Source organism: Ranitomeya imitator, chromosome 3 (genome assembly GCF_032444005.1).
Source record: "Ranitomeya imitator isolate aRanImi1 chromosome 3, aRanImi1.pri, whole genome shotgun sequence".
NCBI lineage: Eukaryota > Metazoa > Chordata > Amphibia > Anura > Dendrobatidae > Ranitomeya > Ranitomeya imitator.
In genome coordinates, this window is record NC_091284.1 from 746,342,294 (window position 1) to 746,368,356 (window position 26,063).

At 33.6% G+C, this 26,063-nt stretch overlaps 1 protein-coding gene across 1 annotated transcript in view; it reads right to left on the reverse strand.

The window, feature by feature from the left end:
• COG6 (component of oligomeric golgi complex 6) overlaps positions 1 to 26,063 on the reverse strand; it is a 181,314-nt gene that overhangs the window by 26,519 nt on the left and 128,732 nt on the right. The window contains exons 15-16 of the mRNA XM_069758914.1: positions 23,035 to 23,202; positions 21,634 to 21,741 (exon numbers count right to left, since the gene is read on the reverse strand). Coding sequence (XP_069615015.1) covers positions 21,634 to 21,741; positions 23,035 to 23,202 — 276 coding nt within the window. The remainder of the gene's footprint in view (positions 1 to 21,633; positions 21,742 to 23,034; positions 23,203 to 26,063) is intronic.

The window sequence follows — 26,063 nt, forward strand, 5'->3', positions numbered from 1 at the left end:
ATAGTACCTGCGTTTATTTGTGAAAAAAACGGAAATTTGGCGAAAATTATGAAAATTTCGCAATTTTCCAACTTTGAATTTTTATGCAATTAAATCACAGAGATATGTCACACAAAATACTTAATAAATAACATTTCCCACATGTCTACTTTACATCAGCACAATTTTGGAAACAAAATTTTTTTTTGTTAGGGAGTTATAAGGGTTAAAAGTTGACCAGCAATTTCTCATTTCTACAACACCATTTTATTTTAGGGACCACATCTCATTTGAAGTCATTTTGAGGGGTCTATATGATAGAAAATACCCAAGTGTGACACCATTCTAAAAACTACACCCCTCAAGGTGCTCAAAACCATATTCAAGAAGTTTATTAACCCTTCTGGTGCTTCACAGGAATTTTTTGAATGTTTAAATAAAAATGAACATTTAACTTTTTTTCACAAAAAATTTAATTCAGCTCCAATTTGTTTTATTTTACCAAGGGTAACAGGAGAAAATGGACCCCAAACATTGTTGTACAATTTGTCCTGAGTATGCCAATACCCCACATGTGGGGGTAAACCACTGTTTGGGCGCATGGCAGAGCTCGGAAGCGAAGGAGTGCCATTTGACTTTCAATGCAAAATTGACTGGAATTGAGATGGGACGCCATGTTTCGTTTGGAGAGCCACTGATGTGCCTAAACATTGAAACCCCCCCACAAGTGACACCATTTTGGAAAGTAGACCCCCTAAGGAACTTATCTAGAGGTGTGGTGAGCACTTTGACCCAACAAGTTCTTCACAGAAGTTTATAATGTAGAACCGTAAAAATAAAAAATCATATTTTTTCACAAAAATTATCTTTTCGCCCCCAATTTTTTATTTTCCCAAGGGTAAGAGAAGAAATTGGACCCCAAAAGTTGTTGTACAATTTGTCCTGAGTACGCTGATAGCCCATATGTGGGGGTAAACCACTGTTTGGGCGGATGGGAGAGCTCGGAAGGGAAGGAGCGCCGTTTGACTTTTCAATGCAAAATTGACAGGAATTGAGATGGGACCTCATGTTGCGTTTGAAGAGCCACTGATGTGCCTAAACATTGAAACCCCCCACAAGTGACACCATTTTGGAAAGTAGACCCCCTAAGGAACTTATCTAGAGGTGTGGTGAGCACTTTGACCCACCAAGTGCTTCACAGAAGTTTATAATGTAGAACCGTAAAAATAAAAAATCATATTTTTTCACAAAAATTATCTTTTTGCCCCCAATTTTTTATTTTCCCAAGGGTAAGAGAAGAAATTGGACCCCAAAAGTTGTTGTACAATTTGTCCTGAGTACGCTGATACCCCATATGTGGGGGTAAACCACTGTTTGGGTGGATGGGAGAGCTCGGAAGGGAAGGAGCGCCGTTTGACTTTTCAAAGCAAAATTGACAGGAATTGAGATGGGACGCCATGTTGCGTTTGAAGAGCCACTGATGTGCCTAAACATTGAAACCCCCCACAAATGACACCATTTTGGAAAGTAGACCCCCTAAGGAACTTATCTAGAGGTGTGGTGAGCACTTTGACCCACCAAGTGCTTCACAGAAGTTTATAATGCAGAGCCGTAAAAATAAAACAAAATTTTTTTCCCACAAAAATTATTTTTTTAGCCCCCAGTTTTGTATTTTCCTGAGGGTAACAGGAGAAATTGGACCCCAAAATTTGTTGCCCAATTTGTCCTGAGTGCGATGATACACCATATGTGGGGGGAACCACTGTTTGGGCACATGGGAGGGCTCAGAAGGGAAGGAGTGCCATTTGAATGCAGACTTAGATGGAATGGTCTGCAGGTGTCACATTGCGTTTGCAGAGCCCCTAATGTACCTAAACAGTAGAAACCCCCCACAAGTGACACCATTTTGGAAAGTAGACCCCCTTAGGAACTTATCTAGATGTGTGCTGAGCGCTTTGACCCACCAAGGGCTTCACAGAAGTTTATAATGGAGAGCCGTAAAAATAAAACAAAAATTTTTTCCCACAAAAATTATTTTTTAGCCCCCAGTTTTGTATTTTCCCGAGGGTAACAGGAGAAATTCGACCCCACAATTTGTTGTCCAATTTGTCCTGAGTGCGCTGATACCCCATATGTGGGGGGGAACCACTGTTTGGGCGCATGGGAGGGCTCGGAAGGGAAGGAGCTCCATTTGGAATGAGGACTTAGATGGAATGGTCTGCAGGTGTCACATTGCATTTGCAGAGCCCCTAATGTACCTAAACAGTAGAAACCTCCCACAATTGACACCATTTTGGAAACTAGACCCCCTAAGGAACTCATCTAGATGTGTTGTGATAGCTTTGAACCCCCAAGTGTTTCACTACAGTTTGTAACGCAGAGCCGTGAAAATTAAAAAAAAAAATCTTTCCCCCCAAAATTATTTTTTAGCCCCCAGTTTTGTATTTTCCCGAGGGTAAGAGGAGAAATTCGACCCCAAAAGTTGTTGTCCAATTTGTCCTGAGTACGCTGATACCCCGTATGTTGGGGGAAACCACCGTTTGAGCGCATGGCAGAGCTCGGAAGGGAAGGAGCGCCATTTGGAATGCAGACTTAGATGGAATGGTCTGCAGACGTCACATTGCGTTTGCAGAACCCCTAATGTACCTAAACAGTAGAAACCCCCCACAAGTGACCCCATATTGGAAACTAGACCCCCCAGGGAACTAATCTAGATGTGTTGTGAGAACTTTGAACCCCCAAGTGTTTCACTACAGTTTATAACGCAGAGCCGTGAAAATAAAAAATCTTTTTTTTTCCCACAAAAAATATGTTTTAGCCCCGAGTTTTGTATTTTCCCAAGGGTAACAGGAGAAATTGGACCCCAAAAGTTGTTGTCCTATTTGTCCTGAGTACGCTGATACCCCATATGTTGGGGTAAACCCCTGTTTGGGCACACAGGAGAGCTCGGAAGGGAAGAAGCACTGTTTTACTTTTTCAACGCAGAATTGGCTGGAATTGAGATCGGACGCCATGTCGCGTTTGGAGAGCCCCTGATGTGCCCAAACAGTGGAAACCCCCCAATTATAACTGAAACCCTAATCCAAACACATCCCTAACCCTAATCCCAACAGTAACCCTAACCACACCTCTAACCCTGACACACCCCTAACCCTAATCCCAACCCTATTCCCAACCGTAAATGTAATCTAAACCCTAACTGTAACTTTAGCCCCAACCCAAACTGTAGCCCTAGCCCTAACCCTAGCCCTAACCCTAGCCCTAACCCTAGCCCTAACCCTAACCCTAGCCCTAACCCTAACCCTAGCCCTAACCCTAACCCTAACCCTAGCCCTAAACCTAACCCTAACCCTAGCCCTAACCCTAGCCCTAGCCCTAACCCTAGCCCTAACTCTAACCCTAGCCCTAATGGGAAAATGGAAATAAATACATTTTTTAAATTTTTCCCTAACTAAGGGGGTGATGAAGGGGGGTTTGATTTACTTTTATAGCGGGTTTTTTAGCGGATTTTTATGATTGGCAGCCGTCACACACTGAAAGACGCTTTTTATTGCAAAAAATATTTTTTGCGTTACCACATTTTGAGAGCTATAATTTTTCTATATTTTGGTCCACAGAGTCATGTGAGGTCTTGTTTTTTGCGGGACGAGTTGATGTTTTTATTGGTAACATTTTCGGGCACGTGACATTTTTTGATCGCTTTTTATTCCGATTTTTGTGAGGCAGAATGACCAAAAACCAGCTATTCATGAATTTCTTTTGGGGGAGGCGTTTATACCGTTCCGCGTTTGGTAAAATTGATGAAGCAGTTTTATTCTTCGGGTCAGTACGATTACAGCGATACCTCATTTATATCATTTTTTTATGATTTGGCGCTTTTATACGATAAAAACTATTTTATAGAAAAAATAATTATTTTTGCATCGCTTTATTCTCAGGACTATAACTTTTTTATTTTTTTGCTGATGATGCTGTATGGCGGCTCGTTTTTTGCGGAACAAGATGACGCTTTCAGCGGTACCATGGTTAGTTATATCTGTCTTTTTGATCGCGTGTTATTCCACTTTTTGTTCGGCGGTATGATAATAAAGCGTTGTTTTTTGCCTCGTTTTTTTTTTTTTTTTCTTACGGTGTTTACTGAAGGGGTTAACTAGTGGGCCAGTTTTATAGGTCGGGCCGTTACGGACGCGGCGATACTAAATATGTGTACTTTTATTGTTTTTTTTTTTTTATTTAGATAAAGAAATGTATTTATGGGAATAATATTTTTTTTTTTTTTTCATTATTTTGGAATATTTTTTTTTATTTTTTTTACACATTTTAAATTTTTTTTTTTTACTTTTTTACTTTGTCCCAGGGGGGGACATCACAGATCAGTGATCTGACAGTTTGCACAGCACTCTGTCAGATCACTGATCTGATAGGAGTGCAGGCTGCTTCACAGTGCCTGCTCTGAGCAGGCTCTGTGAAGCCACCTCCCTCCCTGCAGGACCCGGATCCGCGGCCATCTTGGATCCGGGGCTGGAGGGAGCAGGGAGGGAGGTGAGACCCTCGCAGCAACGCGATCATATCGCGTTGCTGCGGGGGGCTCAGGGAAGCCCGCAGGGAGCCCCCTCCCTGCGCGGTGCTTCCCTGTACCGCCGGCACATCGCGATCATCTTTGATCGCGGTGTGCCGGGGGTTCATGTGCCGGGGGCGGTCCGTGACCGCTCCTGGCACATAGTGCCGGATGTCAGCTGCGATAAACAGCTGACACCCGGCCGCGATCGGCGGCGCTCCCCCCGTGAGCGCTGCCGATCGCATATGACGTACTATTGCGTCCTTGGGAAGTAAAGCCCACCCCACATGGACGCAATAGTACGTCTAATGGCAGAAAGGGGTTAACATTATATGTTTTTACTATTGATGCTGCATAGGCATCAATAGTTTGTTATATTTTAATTAATAAAGACTATTTATATATTATCACCTACAGACTTTTGGGTCGTTTTCTTTGGGCCTTTTTTGACCCACTCTTCTCTCATTACAGGGTTTATCACAGCGTTAACGGACTGCGTTACATCGCGTAATGCTGCGGTGTAACACAGTCCGTTTAACGGACTGCTAAAACGATATGTGGGCGCTGACTGGAGGGGAGTATGGAGGGGGCACTGACTGGAGGGGAGTAGGGAGGGGCCAATTCGTGGCCGGACTGTGCCTGTCGTTGATTGGTCGCGTCCAGCCGGCCGCGACCAATCAGCGATGCTGGATTTCCGTGACAGACAAACAGACGGAAATGGACCTTAGATGATTATATAGATAGATGGTTGACAAATGCAGTGTTGACTTTTGTCTATTTTTACAATTGTAAGTGAGAAATCTATAAAGAAACCGTCTGTGTGTGTATGGAGCTCAGCCTTGTCCACCTCCTTCTCCTGTGTGTGCCTGTAAGACCCTGGATGACTGGATGAAGCAGACACCTCCTCCGGTGACCAGTCTGAAAAAAATTCTAATCCCTGCCCTCTATCTCAGAATGCATGGCTCCATCGGCCACCAACCAAACATGGAACAGATTAGCAGAATATTGGTCCCTTTTCACTGCAGGATTTTTACAAGACTGTTGCAGAACGGTGCAGATGCTGCAGGCTAACAAATACGGAGGAGTATTATATGGGCTAGTCTTATATATTATATGGGCTAGTCTTATATATTATATGGGCTAGTCTTATATATTATATGGGCTAGTCTTATATATTATATGGGCTAGTCTTATATATTATATGGGCTAGTCTTATATATTATATGGGCTAGTCTTATATATTATATGGGCTAGTCTTATATATTATATGGGCTAGTCTTATATATTATATGGGCTAGTCTTATATATTATATGGGCTAGTCTTATATATTATATGGGCTAGTCTTATATATTATATGGGCTAGTCTTATATATTATATGGGCTAGTCTTATATATTATATGGGCTAGTCTTATATATTATATGGGCTAGTCTTATATATTATATGGGCTAGTCTTATATATTATATGGGCTAGTCTTATATATTATATGGGCTAGTCTTATATATTATATGGGCTAGTCTTATATATTATATGGGCTAGTCTTATATATTATATGGGCTAGTCTTATATATTATATGGGCTAGTCTTATATATTATATGGGCTAGTCTTATATATTATATGGGCTAGTCTTATATATTATATGGGCTAGTCTTATATATTATATGGGCTAGTCTTATATATTATATGGGCTAGTCTTATATATTATATGGGCTAGTCTTATATATTATATGGGCTAGTCTTATATATTATATGGGCTAGTCTTATATATTATATGGGCTAGTCTTATATATTATATGGGCTAGTCTTATATATTATATGGGCTAGTCTTATATATTATATGGGCTAGTCTTATATATTATATGGGCTAGTCTTATATATTATATGGGCTAGTCTTATATATTATATGGGCTAGTCTTATATATTATATGGGCTAGTCTTATATATTATATGGGCTAGTCTTATATATTATATGGGCTAGTCTTATATATTATATGGGCTAGTCTTATATATTATATGGGCTAGTCTTATATATTATATGGGCTAGTCTTATATATTATATGGGCTAGTCTTATATATTATATGGGCTAGTCTTATATATTATATGGGCTAGTCTTATATATTATATGGGCTAGTCTTATATATTATATGGGCTAGTCTTATATATTATATGGGCTAGTCTTATATATTATATGGGCTAGTCTTATATATTATATGGGCTAGTCTTATATATTATATGGGCTAGTCTTATATATTATATGGGCTAGTCTTATATATTATATGGGCTAGTCTTATATATTATATGGGCTAGTCTTATATATTATATGGGCTAGTCTTATATATTATATGGGCTAGTCTTATATATTATATGGGCTAGTCTTATATATTATATGGGCTAGTCTTATATATTATATGGGCTAGTCTTATATATTATATGGGCTAGTCTTATATATTATATGGGCTAGTCTTATATATTATATGGGCTAGTCTTATATATTATATGGGCTAGTCTTATATATTATATGGGCTAGTCTTATATATTATATGGGCTAGTCTTATATATTATATGGGCTAGTCTTATATATTATATGGGCTAGTCTTATATATTATATGGGCTAGTCTTATATATTATATGGGCTAGTCTTATATATTATATGGGCTAGTCTTATATATTATATGGGCTAGTCTTATATATTATATGGGCTAGTCTTATATATTATATGGGCTAGTCTTATATATTATATGGGCTAGTCTTATATATTATATGGGCTAGTCTTATATATTATATGGGCTAGTCTTATATATTATATGGGCTAGTCTTATATATTATATGGGCTAGTCTTATATATTATATGGGCTAGTCTTATATATTATATGGGCTAGTCTTATATATTATATGGGCTAGTCTTATATATTATATGGGCTAGTCTTATATATTATATGGGCTAGTCTTATATATTATATGGGCTAGTCTTATATATTATATGGGCTAGTCTTATATATTATATGGGCTAGTCTTATATATTATATGGGCTAGTCTTATATATTATATGGGCTAGTCTTATATATTATATGGGCTAGTCTTATATATTATATGGGCTAGTCTTATATATTATATGGGCTAGTCTTATATATTATATGGGCTAGTCTTATATATTATATGGGCTAGTCTTATATATTATATGGGCTAGTCTTATATATTATATGGGCTAGTCTTATATATTATATGGGCTAGTCTTATATATTATATGGGCTAGTCTTATATATTATATGGGCTAGTCTTATATATTATATGGGCTAGTCTTATATATTATATGGGCTAGTCTTATATATTATATGGGCTAGTCTTATATATTATATGGGCTAGTCTTATATATTATATGGGCTAGTCTTATATATTATATGGGCTAGTCTTATATATTATATGGGCTAGTCTTATATATTATATGGGCTAGTCTTATATATTATATGGGCTAGTCTTATATATTATATGGGCTAGTCTTATATATTATATGGGCTAGTCTTATATATTATATGGGCTAGTCTTATATATTATATGGGCTAGTCTTATATATTATATGGGCTAGTCTTATATATTATATGGGCTAGTCTTATATATTATATGGGCTAGTCTTATATATTATATGGGCTAGTCTTATATATTATATGGGCTAGTCTTATATATTATATGGGCTAGTCTTATATATTATATGGGCTAGTCTTATATATTATATGGGCTAGTCTTATATATTATATGGGCTAGTCTTATATATTATATGGGCTAGTCTTATATATTATATGGGCTAGTCTTATATATTATATGGGCTAGTCTTATATATTATATGGGCTAGTCTTATATATTATATGGGCTAGTCTTATATATTATATGGGCTAGTCTTATATATTATATGGGCTAGTCTTATATATTATATGGGCTAGTCTTATATATTATATGGGCTAGTCTTATATATTATATGGGCTAGTCTTATATATTATATGGGCTAGTCTTATATATTATATGGGCTAGTCTTATATATTATATGGGCTAGTCTTATATATTATATGGGCTAGTCTTATATATTATATGGGCTAGTCTTATATATTATATGGGCTAGTCTTATATATTATATGGGCTAGTCTTATATATTATATGGGCTAGTCTTATATATTATATGGGCTAGTCTTATATATTATATGGGCTAGTCTTATATATTATATGGGCTAGTCTTATATATTATATGGGCTAGTCTTATATATTATATGGGCTAGTCTTATATATTATATGGGCTAGTCTTATATATTATATGGGCTAGTCTTATATATTATATGGGCTAGTCTTATATATTATATGGGCTAGTCTTATATATTATATGGGCTAGTCTTATATATTATATGGGCTAGTCTTATATATTATATGGGCTAGTCTTATATATTATATGGGCTAGTCTTATATATTATATGGGCTAGTCTTATATATTATATGGGCTAGTCTTATATATTATATGGGCTAGTCTTATATATTATATGGGCTAGTCTTATATATTATATGGGCTAGTCTTATATATTATATGGGCTAGTCTTATATATTATATGGGCTAGTCTTATATATTATATGGGCTAGTCTTATATATTATATGGGCTAGTCTTATATATTATATGGGCTAGTCTTATATATTATATGGGCTAGTCTTATATATTATATGGGCTAGTCTTATATATTATATGGGCTAGTCTTATATATTATATGGGCTAGTCTTATATATTATATGGGCTAGTCTTATATATTATATGGGCTAGTCTTATATATTATATGGGCTAGTCTTATATATTATATGGGCTAGTCTTATATATTATATGGGCTAGTCTTATATATTATATGGGCTAGTCTTATATATTATATGGGCTAGTCTTATATATTATATGGGCTAGTCTTATATATTATATGGGCTAGTCTTATATATTATATGGGCTAGTCTTATATATTATATGGGCTAGTCTTATATATTATATGGGCTAGTCTTATATATTATATGGGCTAGTCTTATATATTATATGGGCTAGTCTTATATATTATATGGGCTAGTCTTATATATTATATGGGCTAGTCTTATATATTATATGGGCTAGTCTTATATATTATATGGGCTAGTCTTATATATTATATGGGCTAGTCTTATATATTATATGGGCTAGTCTTATATATTATATGGGCTAGTCTTATATATTATATGGGCTAGTCTTATATATTATATGGGCTAGTCTTATATATTATATGGGCTAGTCTTATATATTATATGGGCTAGTCTTATATATTATATGGGCTAGTCTTATATATTATATGGGCTAGTCTTATATATTATATGGGCTAGTCTTATATATTATATGGGCTAGTCTTATATATTATATGGGCTAGTCTTATATATTATATGGGCTAGTCTTATATATTATATGGGCTAGTCTTATATATTATATGGGCTAGTCTTATATATTATATGGGCTAGTCTTATATATTATATGGGCTAGTCTTATATATTATATGGGCTAGTCTTATATATTATATGGGCTAGTCTTATATATTATATGGGCTAGTCTTATATATTATATGGGCTAGTCTTATATATTATATGGGCTAGTCTTATATATTATATGGGCTAGTCTTATATATTATATGGGCTAGTCTTATATATTATATGGGCTAGTCTTATATATTATATGGGCTAGTCTTATATATTATATGGGCTAGTCTTATATATTATATGGGCTAGTCTTATATATTATATGGGCTAGTCTTATATATTATATGGGCTAGTCTTATATATTATATGGGCTAGTCTTATATATTATATGGGCTAGTCTTATATATTATATGGGCTAGTCTTATATATTATATGGGCTAGTCTTATATATTATATGGGCTAGTCTTATATATTATATGGGCTAGTCTTATATATTATATGGGCTAGTCTTATATATTATATGGGCTAGTCTTATATATTATATGGGCTAGTCTTATATATTATATGGGCTAGTCTTATATATTATATGGGCTAGTCTTATATATTATATGGGCTAGTCTTATATATTATATGGGCTAGTCTTATATATTATATGGGCTAGTCTTATATATTATATGGGCTAGTCTTATATATTATATGGGCTAGTCTTATATATTATATGGGCTAGTCTTATATATTATATGGGCTAGTCTTATATATTATATGGGCTAGTCTTATATATTATATGGGCTAGTCTTATATATTATATGGGCTAGTCTTATATATTATATGGGCTAGTCTTATATATTATATGGGCTAGTCTTATATATTATATGGGCTAGTCTTATATATTATATGGGCTAGTCTTATATATTATATGGGCTAGTCTTATATATTATATGGGCTAGTCTTATATATTATATGGGCTAGTCTTATATATTATATGGGCTAGTCTTATATATTATATGGGCTAGTCTTATATATTATATGGGCTAGTCTTATATATTATATGGGCTAGTCTTATATATTATATGGGCTAGTCTTATATATTATATGGGCTAGTCTTATATATTATATGGGCTAGTCTTATATATTATATGGGCTAGTCTTATATATTATATGGGCTAGTCTTATATATTATATGGGCTAGTCTTATATATTATATGGGCTAGTCTTATATATTATATGGGCTAGTCTTATATATTATATGGGCTAGTCTTATATATTATATGGGCTAGTCTTATATATTATATGGGCTAGTCTTATATATTATATGGGCTAGTCTTATATATTATATGGGCTAGTCTTATATATTATATGGGCTAGTCTTATATATTATATGGGCTAGTCTTATATATTATATGGGCTAGTCTTATATATTATATGGGCTAGTCTTATATATTATATGGGCTAGTCTTATATATTATATGGGCTAGTCTTATATATTATATGGGCTAGTCTTATATATTATATGGGCTAGTCTTATATATTATATGGGCTAGTCTTATATATTATATGGGCTAGTCTTATATATTATATGGGCTAGTCTTATATATTATATGGGCTAGTCTTATATATTATATGGGCTAGTCTTATATATTATATGGGCTAGTCTTATATATTATATGGGCTAGTCTTATATATTATATGGGCTAGTCTTATATATTATATGGGCTAGTCTTATATATTATATGGGCTAGTCTTATATATTATATGGGCTAGTCTTATATATTATATGGGCTAGTCTTATATATTATATGGGCTAGTCTTATATATTATATGGGCTAGTCTTATATATTATATGGGCTAGTCTTATATATTATATGGGCTAGTCTTATATATTATATGGGCTAGTCTTATATATTATATGGGCTAGTCTTATATATTATATGGGCTAGTCTTATATATTATATGGGCTAGTCTTATATATTATATGGGCTAGTCTTATATATTATATGGGCTAGTCTTATATATTATATGGGCTAGTCTTATATATTATATGGGCTAGTCTTATATATTATATGGGCTAGTCTTATATATTATATGGGCTAGTCTTATATATTATATGGGCTAGTCTTATATATTATATGGGCTAGTCTTATATATTATATGGGCTAGTCTTATATATTATATGGGCTAGTCTTATATATTATATGGGCTAGTCTTATATATTATATGGGCTAGTCTTATATATTATATGGGCTAGTCTTATATATTATATGGGCTAGTCTTATATATTATATGGGCTAGTCTTATATATTATATGGGCTAGTCTTATATATTATATGGGCTAGTCTTATATATTATATGGGCTAGTCTTATATATTATATGGGCTAGTCTTATATATTATATGGGCTAGTCTTATATATTATATGGGCTAGTCTTATATATTATATGGGCTAGTCTTATATATTATATGGGCTAGTCTTATATATTATATGGGCTAGTCTTATATATTATATGGGCTAGTCTTATATATTATATGGGCTAGTCTTATATATTATATGGGCTAGTCTTATATATTATATGGGCTAGTCTTATATATTATATGGGCTAGTCTTATATATTATATGGGCTAGTCTTATATATTATATGGGCTAGTCTTATATATTATATGGGCTAGTCTTATATATTATATGGGCTAGTCTTATATATTATATGGGCTAGTCTTATATATTATATGGGCTAGTCTTATATATTATATGGGCTAGTCTTATATATTATATGGGCTAGTCTTATATATTATATGGGCTAGTCTTATATATTATATGGGCTAGTCTTATATATTATATGGGCTAGTCTTATATATTATATGGGCTAGTCTTATATATTATATGGGCTAGTCTTATATATTATATGGGCTAGTCTTATATATTATATGGGCTAGTCTTATATATTATATGGGCTAGTCTTATATATTATATGGGCTAGTCTTATATATTATATGGGCTAGTCTTATATATTATATGGGCTAGTCTTATATATTATATGGGCTAGTCTTATATATTATATGGGCTAGTCTTATATATTATATGGGCTAGTCTTATATATTATATGGGCTAGTCTTATATATTATATGGGCTAGTCTTATATATTATATGGGCTAGTCTTATATATTATATGGGCTAGTCTTATATATTATATGGGCTAGTCTTATATATTATATGGGCTAGTCTTATATATTATATGGGCTAGTCTTATATATTATATGGGCTAGTCTTATATATTATATGGGCTAGTCTTATATATTATATGGGCTAGTCTTATATATTATATGGGCTAGTCTTATATATTATATGGGCTAGTCTTATATATTATATGGGCTAGTCTTATATATTATATGGGCTAGTCTTATATATTATATGGGCTAGTCTTATATATTATATGGGCTAGTCTTATATATTATATGGGCTAGTCTTATATATTATATGGGCTAGTCTTATATATTATATGGGCTAGTCTTATATATTATATGGGCTAGTCTTATATATTATATGGGCTAGTCTTATATATTATATGGGCTAGTCTTATATATTATATGGGCTAGTCTTATATATTATATGGGCTAGTCTTATATATTATATGGGCTAGTCTTATATATTATATGGGCTAGTCTTATATATTATATGGGCTAGTCTTATATATTATATGGGCTAGTCTTATATATTATATGGGCTAGTCTTATATATTATATGGGCTAGTCTTATATATTATATGGGCTAGTCTTATATATTATATGGGCTAGTCTTATATATTATATGGGCTAGTCTTATATATTATATGGGCTAGTCTTATATATTATATGGGCTAGTCTTATATATTATATGGGCTAGTCTTATATATTATATGGGCTAGTCTTATATATTATATGGGCTAGTCTTATATATTATATGGGCTAGTCTTATATATTATATGGGCTAGTCTTATATATTATATGGGCTAGTCTTATATATTATATGGGCTAGTCTTATATATTATATGGGCTAGTCTTATATATTATATGGGCTAGTCTTATATATTATATGGGCTAGTCTTATATATTATATGGGCTAGTCTTATATATTATATGGGCTAGTCTTATATATTATATGGGCTAGTCTTATATATTATATGGGCTAGTCTTATATATTATATGGGCTAGTCTTATATATTATATGGGCTAGTCTTATATATTATATGGGCTAGTCTTATATATTATATGGGCTAGTCTTATATATTATATGGGCTAGTCTTATATATTATATGGGCTAGTCTTATATATTATATGGGCTAGTCTTATATATTATATGGGCTAGTCTTATATATTATATGGGCTAGTCTTATATATTATATGGGCTAGTCTTATATATTATATGGGCTAGTCTTATATATTATATGGGCTAGTCTTATATATTATATGGGCTAGTCTTATATATTATATGGGCTAGTCTTATATATTATATGGGCTAGTCTTATATATTATATGGGCTAGTCTTATATATTATATGGGCTAGTCTTATATATTATATGGGCTAGTCTTATATATTATATGGGCTAGTCTTATATATTATATGGGCTAGTCTTATATATTATATGGGCTAGTCTTATATATTATATGGGCTAGTCTTATATATTATATGGGCTAGTCTTATATATTATATGGGCTAGTCTTATATATTATATGGGCTAGTCTTATATATTATATGGGCTAGTCTTATATATTATATGGGCTAGTCTTATATATTATATGGGCTAGTCTTATATATTATATGGGCTAGTCTTATATATTATATGGGCTAGTCTTATATATTATATGGGCTAGTCTTATATATTATATGGGCTAGTCTTATATATTATATGGGCTAGTCTTATATATTATATGGGCTAGTCTTATATATTATATGGGCTAGTCTTATATATTATATGGGCTAGTCTTATATATTATATGGGCTAGTCTTATATATTATATGGGCTAGTCTTATATATTATATGGGCTAGTCTTATATATTATATGGGCTAGTCTTATATATTATATGGGCTAGTCTTATATATTATATGGGCTAGTCTTATATATTATATGGGCTAGTCTTATATATTATATGGGCTAGTCTTATATATTATATGGGCTAGTCTTATATATTATATGGGCTAGTCTTATATATTATATGGGCTAGTCTTATATATTATATGGGCTAGTCTTATATATTATATGGGCTAGTCTTATATATTATATGGGCTAGTCTTATATATTATATGGGCTAGTCTTATATATTATATGGGCTAGTCTTATATATTATATGGGCTAGTCTTATATATTATATGGGCTAGTCTTATATATTATATGGGCTAGTCTTATATATTATATGGGCTAGTCTTATATATTATATGGGCTAGTCTTATATATTATATGGGCTAGTCTTATATATTATATGGGCTAGTCTTATATATTATATGGGCTAGTCTTATATATTATATGGGCTAGTCTTATATATTATATGGGCTAGTCTTATATATTATATGGGCTAGTCTTATATATTATATGGGCTAGTCTTATATATTATATGGGCTAGTCTTATATATTATATGGGCTAGTCTTATATATTATATGGGCTAGTCTTATATATTATATGGGCTAGTCTTATATATTATATGGGCTAGTCTTATATATTATATGGGCTAGTCTTATATATTATATGGGCTAGTCTTATATATTATATGGGCTAGTCTTATATATTATATGGGCTAGTCTTATATATTATATGGGCTAGTCTTATATATTATATGGGCTAGTCTTATATATTATATGGGCTAGTCTTATATATTATATGGGCTAGTCTTATATATTATATGGGCTAGTCTTATATATTATATGGGCTAGTCTTATATATTATATGGGCTAGTCTTATATATTATATGGGCTAGTCTTATATATTATATGGGCTAGTCTTATATATTATATGGGCTAGTCTTATATATTATATGGGCTAGTCTTATATATTATATGGGCTAGTCTTATATATTATATGGGCTAGTCTTATATATTATATGGGCTAGTCTTATATATTATATGGGCTAGTCTTATATATTATATGGGCTAGTCTTATATATTATATGGGCTAGTCTTATATATTATATGGGCTAGTCTTATATATTATATGGGCTAGTCTTATATATTATATGGGCTAGTCTTATATATTATATGGGCTAGTCTTATATATTATATGGGCTAGTCTTATATATTATATGGGCTAGTCTTATATATTATATGGGCTAGTCTTATATATTATATGGGCTAGTCTTATATATTATATGGGCTAGTCTTATATATTATATGGGCTAGTCTTATATATTATATGGGCTAGTCTTATATATTATATGGGCTAGTCTTATATATTATATGGGCTAGTCTTATATATTATATGGGCTAGTCTTATATATTATATGGGCTAGTCTTATATATTATATGGGCTAGTCTTATATATTATATGGGCTAGTCTTATATATTATATGGGCTAGTCTTATATATTATATGGGCTAGTCTTATATATTATATGGGCTAGTCTTATATATTATATGGGCTAGTCTTATATATTATATGGGCTAGTCTTATATATTATATGGGCTAGTCTTATATATTATATGGGCTAGTCTTATATATTATATGGGCTAGTCTTATATATTATATGGGCTAGTCTTATATATTATATGGGCTAGTCTTATATATTATATGGGCTAGTCTTATATATTATATGGGCTAGTCTTATATATTATATGGGCTAGTCTTATATATTATATGGGCTAGTCTTATATATTATATGGGCTAGTCTTATATATTATATGGGCTAGTCTTATATATTATATGGGCTAGTCTTATATATTATATGGGCTAGTCTTATATATTATATGGGCTAGTCTTATATATTATATGGGCTAGTCTTATATATTATATGGGCTAGTCTTATATATTATATGGGCTAGTCTTATATATTATATGGGCTAGTCTTATATATTATATGGGCTAGTCTTATATATTATATGGGCTAGTCTTATATATTATATGGGCTAGTCTTATATATTATATGGGCTAGTCTTATATATTATATGGGCTAGTCTTATATATTATATGGGCTAGTCTTATATATTATATGGGCTAGTCTTATATATTATATGGGCTAGTCTTATATATTATATGGGCTAGTCTTATATATTATATGGGCTAGTCTTATATATTATATGGGCTAGTCTTATATATTATATGGGCTAGTCTTATATATTATATGGGCTAGTCTTATATATTATATGGGCTAGTCTTATATATTATATGGGCTAGTCTTATATATTATATGGGCTAGTCTTATATATTATATGGGCTAGTCTTATATATTATATGGGCTAGTCTTATATATTATATGGGCTAGTCTTATATATTATATGGGCTAGTCTTATATATTATATGGGCTAGTCTTATATATTATATGGGCTAGTCTTATATATTATATGGGCTAGTCTTATATATTATATGGGCTAGTCTTATATATTATATGGGCTAGTCTTATATATTATATGGGCTAGTCTTATATATTATATGGGCTAGTCTTATATATTATATGGGCTAGTCTTATATATTATATGGGCTAGTCTTATATATTATATGGGCTAGTCTTATATATTATATGGGCTAGTCTTATATATTATATGGGCTAGTCTTATATATTATATGGGCTAGTCTTATATATTATATGGGCTAGTCTTATATATTATATGGGCTAGTCTTATATATTATATGGGCTAGTCTTATATATTATATGGGCTAGTCTTATATATTATATGGGCTAGTCTTATATATTATATGGGCTAGTCTTATATATTATATGGGCTAGTCTTATATATTATATGGGCTAGTCTTATATATTATATGGGCTAGTCTTATATATTATATGGGCTAGTCTTATATATTATATGGGCTAGTCTTATATATTATATGGGCTAGTCTTATATATTATATGGGCTAGTCTTATATATTATATGGGCTAGTCTTATATATTATATGGGCTAGTCTTATATATTATATGGGCTAGTCTTATATATTATATGGGCTAGTCTTATATATTATATGGGCTAGTCTTATATATTATATGGGCTAGTCTTATATATTATATGGGCTAGTCTTATATATTATATGGGCTAGTCTTATATATTATATGGGCTAGTCTTATATATTATATGGGCTAGTCTTATATATTATATGGGCTAGTCTTATATATTATATGGGCTAGTCTTATATATTATATGGGCTAGTCTTATATATTATATGGGCTAGTCTTATATATTATATGGGCTAGTCTTATATATTATATGGGCTAGTCTTATATATTATATGGGCTAGTCTTATATATTATATGGGCTAGTCTTATATATTATATGGGCTAGTCTTATATATTATATGGGCTAGTCTTATATATTATATGGGCTAGTCTTATATATTATATGGGCTAGTCTTATATATTATATGGGCTAGTCTTATATATTATATGGGCTAGTCTTATATATTATATGGGCTAGTCTTATATATTATATGGGCTAGTCTTATATATTATATGGGCTAGTCTTATATATTATATGGGCTAGTCTTATATATTATATGGGCTAGTCTTATATATTATATGGGCTAGTCTTATATATTATATGGGCTAGTCTTATATATTATATGGGCTAGTCTTATATATTATATGGGCTAGTCTTATATATTATATGGGCTAGTCTTATATATTATATGGGCTAGTCTTATATATTATATGGGCTAGTCTTATATATTATATGGGCTAGTCTTATATATTATATGGGCTAGTCTTATATATTATATGGGCTAGTCTTATATATTATATGGGCTAGTCTTATATATTATATGGGCTAGTCTTATATATTATATGGGCTAGTCTTATATATTATATGGGCTAGTCTTATATATTATATGGGCTAGTCTTATATATTATATGGGCTAGTCTTATATATTATATGGGCTAGTCTTATATATTATATGGGCTAGTCTTATATATTATATGGGCTAGTCTTATATATTATATGGGCTAGTCTTATATATTATATGGGCTAGTCTTATATATTATATGGGCTAGTCTTATATATTATATGGGCTAGTCTTATATATTATATGGGCTAGTCTTATATATTATATGGGCTAGTCTTATATATTATATGGGCTAGTCTTATATATTATATGGGCTAGTCTTATATATTATATGGGCTAGTCTTATATATTATATGGGCTAGTCTTATATATTATATGGGCTAGTCTTATATATTATATGGGCTAGTCTTATATATTATATGGGCTAGTCTTATATATTATATGGGCTAGTCTTATATATTATATGGGCTAGTCTTATATATTATATGGGCTAGTCTTATATATTATATGGGCTAGTCTTATATATTATATGGGCTAGTCTTATATATTATATGGGCTAGTCTTATATATTATATGGGCTAGTCTTATATATTATATGGGCTAGTCTTATATATTATATGGGCTAGTCTTATATATTATATGGGCTAGTCTTATATATTATATGGGCTAGTCTTATATATTATATGGGCTAGTCTTATATATTATATGGGCTAGTCTTATATATTATATGGGCTAGTCTTATATATTATATGGGCTAGTCTTATATATTATATGGGCTAGTCTTATATATTATATGGGCTAGTCTTATATATTATATGGGCTAGTCTTATATATTATATGGGCTAGTCTTATATATTATATGGGCTAGTCTTATATATTATATGGGCTAGTCTTATATATTATATGGGCTAGTCTTATATATTATATGGGCTAGTCTTATATATTATATGGGCTAGTCTTATATATTATATGGGCTAGTCTTATATATTATATGGGCTAGTCTTATATATTATATGGGCTAGTCTTATATATTATATGGGCTAGTCTTATATATTATATGGGCTAGTCTTATATATTATATGGGCTAGTCTTATATATTATATGGGCTAGTCTTATATATTATATGGGCTAGTCTTATATATTATATGGGCTAGTCTTATATATTATATGGGCTAGTCTTATATATTATATGGGCTAGTCTTATATATTATATGGGCTAGTCTTATATATTATATGGGCTAGTCTTATATATTATATGGGCTAGTCTTATATATTATATGGGCTAGTCTTATATATTATATGGGCTAGTCTTATATATTATATGGGCTAGTCTTATATATTATATGGGCTAGTCTTATATATTATATGGGCTAGTCTTATATATTATATGGGCTAGTCTTATATATTATATGGGCTAGTCTTATATATTATATGGGCTAGTCTTATATATTATATGGGCTAGTCTTATATATTATATGGGCTAGTCTTATATATTATATGGGCTAGTCTTATATATTATATGGGCTAGTCTTATATATTATATGGGCTAGTCTTATATATTATATGGGCTAGTCTTATATATTATATGGGCTAGTCTTATATATTATATGGGCTAGTCTTATATATTATATGGGCTAGTCTTATATATTATATGGGCTAGTCTTATATATTATATGGGCTAGTCTTATATATTATATGGGCTAGTCTTATATATTATATGGGCTAGTCTTATATATTATATGGGCTAGTCTTATATATTATATGGGCTAGTCTTATATATTATATGGGCTAGTCTTATATATTATATGGGCTAGTCTTATATATTATATGGGCTAGTCTTATATATTATATGGGCTAGTCTTATATATTATATGGGCTAGTCTTATATATTATATGGGCTAGTCTTATATATTATATGGGCTAGTCTTATATATTATATGGGCTAGTCTTATATATTATATGGGCTAGTCTTATATATTATATGGGCTAGTCTTATATATTATATGGGCTAGTCTTATATATTATATGGGCTAGTCTTATATATTATATGGGCTAGTCTTATATATTATATGGGCTAGTCTTATATATTATATGGGCTAGTCTTATATATTATATGGGCTAGTCTTATATATTATATGGGCTAGTCTTATATATTATATGGGCTAGTCTTATATATTATATGGGCTAGTCTTATATATTATATGGGCTAGTCTTATATATTATATGGGCTAGTCTTATATATTATATGGGCTAGTCTTATATATTATATGGGCTAGTCTTATATATTATATGGGCTAGTCTTATATATTATATGGGCTAGTCTTATATATTATATGGGCTAGTCTTATATATTATATGGGCTAGTCTTATATATTATATGGGCTAGTCTTATATATTATATGGGCTAGTCTTATATATTATATGGGCTAGTCTTATATATTATATGGGCTAGTCTTATATATTATATGGGCTAGTCTTATATATTATATGGGCTAGTCTTATATTGGACAATAGAAAAAAAAGTGCAGGTACATAGTTAAAAAAAAAAAAAAAAAAATTAACACATGTCAACTAGGTGAGCTAGCACATGGTGATGGTAGAAGTGTGGTGTTAAAATGAAACCTGATCTTGTTTTTCAGCTATGCTCTCCATACAGGAACACTGGATTTTTAGATGTGATGGGATCTATTTCTCACCTGCTCAGGCCTGTGCTGCTGCAGACAACTGTATATTTGGCTTAATCCCGCTCTGGTCAATACATAAGAGGCTTGTTCATTAATTAGAGTGTCCAAATGAGCATCAATCTATGAAAGGGAAAAAACACATGGTACTATTAAATTACAAACAATGGGAAAAATAGATCTTATACTATTGTTGGAACATAGTTAAAATCCTGATAAGTAACGCTATGGGGATTTGTCTACTACTCATACTCCCCCTTCTGAATCCCTATGTTTCCCCCCAGTAAAATAACACCTATACTTACCTCCAGTGCCGATGCCAATCCAGCGGTGTTGGCACTGGCTCTCCCATGGATTGCGTGACATGTTATGTCGTGAGATCCCTGTGGCCAATCAGCACTGGCTTCACTCATCCTGCCTTTGGACAAAATCACATACATTTGGAGGAAGAGAGCTGCTGCTAATCACTAATCTGTCGGGACCAGCTCTTGAGACACCCTACGGTAAGACTAAAGACTACTTTATGGTATTAATAGTAAGTCTATGGATCCGCATATTCACCATCACAGAGTGATTTATGGACTTAATGCTGAGGGAAATCAACATCCTAACCCTCAATCACTAACATTAGAATATAAGCAGCCTGGGGAGCATTAGGTGATATGACTGTGTCCACCATTTTTTTTTTCAGTTAAAAACTCTTTTAGAATTTTAAATTCCTTTATATAAGTAGTAGTGAACAGGTTGGAATTGAAAGGGATAAACCAGCACTGGTCACTTCCATTAGGAGGTGAACGTGGTCAGTTACGTCAATCTACAGATACCTGCTGGCTCGCGTGTGTGAGTGGCAAGTATCATGCCCCGTCCTATTCTAATGAATAAGACATGTGCGTGATATGTGCTGCTCTTCAATGTCAGGGAAGTCAGCCTCAGGGTGATCTTCCACTAGAATTTTATGATACAAACTGCATACATTATAAAATAGAAGATCTCAGGCCTGATGAGGCCGTTAAGCTTCCTTTGGGTTATAGAGCTCTTCTGATATGGATTTTCAGATAATAACATGAGCTAAAGAGTGAAAGAGCTCATGAGTGTATTCAGTCTCCGTCCATGCATCCACCCTGACAGCTGCAGCTTGTACTCAGTAGTGTAAGATTTCAGCAGGGAGGAGGGACACTGAGGAGCGGTCAATCATATGGCGGAGACTGAGTGAATTTTAAAAATGATTATGAAGCCAATCTGACATATGTGGATAAGTCTATGAAGGTTTATGAAGGTCTATGAAGGTGTCTCTTCCATACAAATGACTATGAATAGATACACTTTTCCTTCCTTAACGCTCTATATTTGATTGGAGAAGTGAAGCAAGAAAATTCAGCTGTAGCTAATGAAGTAATACACTGGAGACAGACTTGCCTGGAATTGCAGCATCTCAAGACGCTTGTCAGTGAACTCAAATAAAGCCAATGTCGTCTTCATCACATAAAGACAATTGACCATGTATGTGGCCATGTCAGCTGTGCCCAAATTACTGGCAGAGACCGTACACATCTGTAGCAAGGGATCCAGGACACAGGACAAAACCTAATGAAATAGATCAGGACACAGAGTACAGAACATCATGTTAATTTCCTTTTATTCAAGGGGGGTTATTTCCAATTACACTGGAGCATATTGTCCATGGTTCACTGGAACTAACACAGTCTAAACTGTCACAGGGCTTACATATTTATCCTACATTATTATTATTATTCATTTTTATAGTGCTATTCATTGCATGGCGCTTCACATGTGAAAAAAGGGGCATACATAGACAAGTACAATCAACATGAGCAATACAATGCACACACAAGTACAGAAGGAGATTGCACCCTGTGCGCTAGGGCTCACAGTCTACGGGGGATGGGTGAGGACACACTAGGAGAGGGTAGAGCTGGTTGTGCAGCGGTTCAGTAGACTGAGGATCACTGCAAGTTGTAGGCTTGTCGGAAGAGGTGGGTCTTCAGGTTCCTTTTGAAAGTTTCGGTGGTAGGCAAAATTCTGTTGTGTTGTGGTAGAGAGTTCCAGAGTATGGTGGAAGCACGGGAGAAGTCTTGTATGTGGTTGTGGGAAGACGAGATAAGAGGGGAGTAGAGAAGGAGATCTTGAGAGGATCGGCTGCTCCTTCATTAACCAGATATGGACTGACGGAAGGAAGCGGATGCTCCTTCACCGACCAGATATGGACTGACAGAAGGAAGCGGACGCTCCTTCACTTACCTGTTACCTGCCATGGACAGACAGAAGGAAGCGGCTGCTCCTTCACGTACCTGCCATGCACAGATGGAAGGAAGCGGCTGCTCCTTCACTTACCTGCCATGGACAGACAGAAGGAAGTGGCTGCTCCTTCACGTACCTGCCATGAACAGATGGAAGAAAGCGGCTGCTCCTTCATCAACCAGATATGGACAGACAGAAGGAAGCGGCTGCTCCTTCTCGTACCTGCCATGCACAGATGGAAGGAAGTGGCTGCTCCTTCACCAACAAGATATGGACCGAAAAGGAAGCGGATGCTCCCTCACTTACCTGCCATGCACAGATGGAAGGAAGTGGCTGCTCCTTCACCAACAAGATATGGACTGATGGAAGGAAGCGGACGCTCCTTCACTTACAGTGGGGCAAAAAAGTATTTAGTCAGTCAGCAATAGTGCAAGTTCCACCACTTAAAAAGATGAGAGGCGTCTGTAATTTGCATCATAGGTAGACCTCAACTATGGGAGACAAACTGAGAAAAAAAAATCCAGAAAATCACATTGTCTGTTTTTTTAACATTTTATTTGCATATTATGGTGGAAAATAAGTATTTGGTCAGAAACAAACAATCAAGATTTCTGGCTCTCACAGACCTGTAACTTCTTCTTTAAGAGTCTCCTCTTTCCTCCACTCATTACCTGTAGTAATGACACCTGTTTAAACTTGTTATCAGTATAAAAAGACACCTGTGCACACCCTCAAACAGTCTTACTCCAAACTCCACTATGGTTGAGAACAAAGAGCTGTCAAAGGACACCAGAAACAAAATTGTAGCCCTGCACCAGGCTGGGAAGACTGAATCTGCAATAGCCAACCAAGCTTGAGTTAAGAAATCAACAGTGGGAGCAATAATAAGAAAATGGAAGACATACAAGACCACTGATAATCTCCCTCGATCTGGGGCTCCACACAAAATCCCACCCCGTGGGGTCAGAATGATCACAAGAACGGTGAGCAAAAATCCCAGAACCACGCAGGGGGACCTAGTGAATGAACTGCAGAGAGCTGGGACCAATGTAACAAGGCCTACCATAAGTAACACACTACGCCACCATGGACTCAGATCCTGCAGTGCCAGACGTGTCCCACTGCTTAAGCCAGTACAAGTCCGGGCCCGTCTGAAGTTTGCTAGAGAGCATTTGGATGATCCAGAGGAGTTTTGGGAGAATGTCCTATGGTCTGATGAAACCAAACTGGAACTGTTTGGTAGAAACACAACTTGTCGTGTTTGGGGAAAAAGAATACTGAGTTGCATCCATCAAACACCATACCTACTGTAAAGCATGGTGGTGGAAACATCATGCTTTGGGGCTGTTTCTCTGCAAAGGGGCCAGGCCGACTGATCCGGGTACATGAAAGAATGAATGGGGCCATGTATCGTGAGATTTTGAGTGCAAACCTCCTTCCATCAGCAAGGGCATTGAAGATGAAACGTGGCTGGGTCTTTCAACATGACAATGATCCAAAGCACACCGCCAGGGCAATGAAGGAGTGGCTTCGTAAGAAGCATTTCAAGGTCCTGGAGTGGCCTAGCCAGTCTCCAGATCTCAACCCTATAGAAAACCTTTGAAAGGAGTTGAAAGTCTGTGTTGCCAAGCGAAAAGCCAAAAACATCACTGCTCTAGAGGAGATCTGCATGGAGGAATGGGCCAACATACCAACAATAGTGTGTGGCAACCTTGTGAAGACTTACAGAAAACGTTTGACCTCTGTCATTGCCAACAAAGGATATATTACAAAGTATTGAGATGAAATTTTGTTTCTGACCAAATACTTATTTTCCACCATAATATGCAAATAAAATGTTAAAAAAACAGACAATGTGATTTTCTGGATTTTTTTTCTCAGTTTGTCTCCCATAGTTGAGGTCTACCTATGATGTAAATTACAGACGCCTCTCATCTTTTTAAGTGGTGGAACTTGCACTATTGCTGACTGACTAAATACTTTTTTGCCCCACTGTACCTGCCATGGACAGACAGAAGGAAGCGGCTGCTCCTTCATGTACCTGCCATGCACAGATGGAAGGGAGTGGCTGCACCATCACCAACAAGATATAGACTGACAAAAGGAAGCAGATGCTTCTTCACCAACAAGATATGGACCGAAAAGGAAGCGGATGCTCCTTCACTTACCTGCAATGGACAGACAGA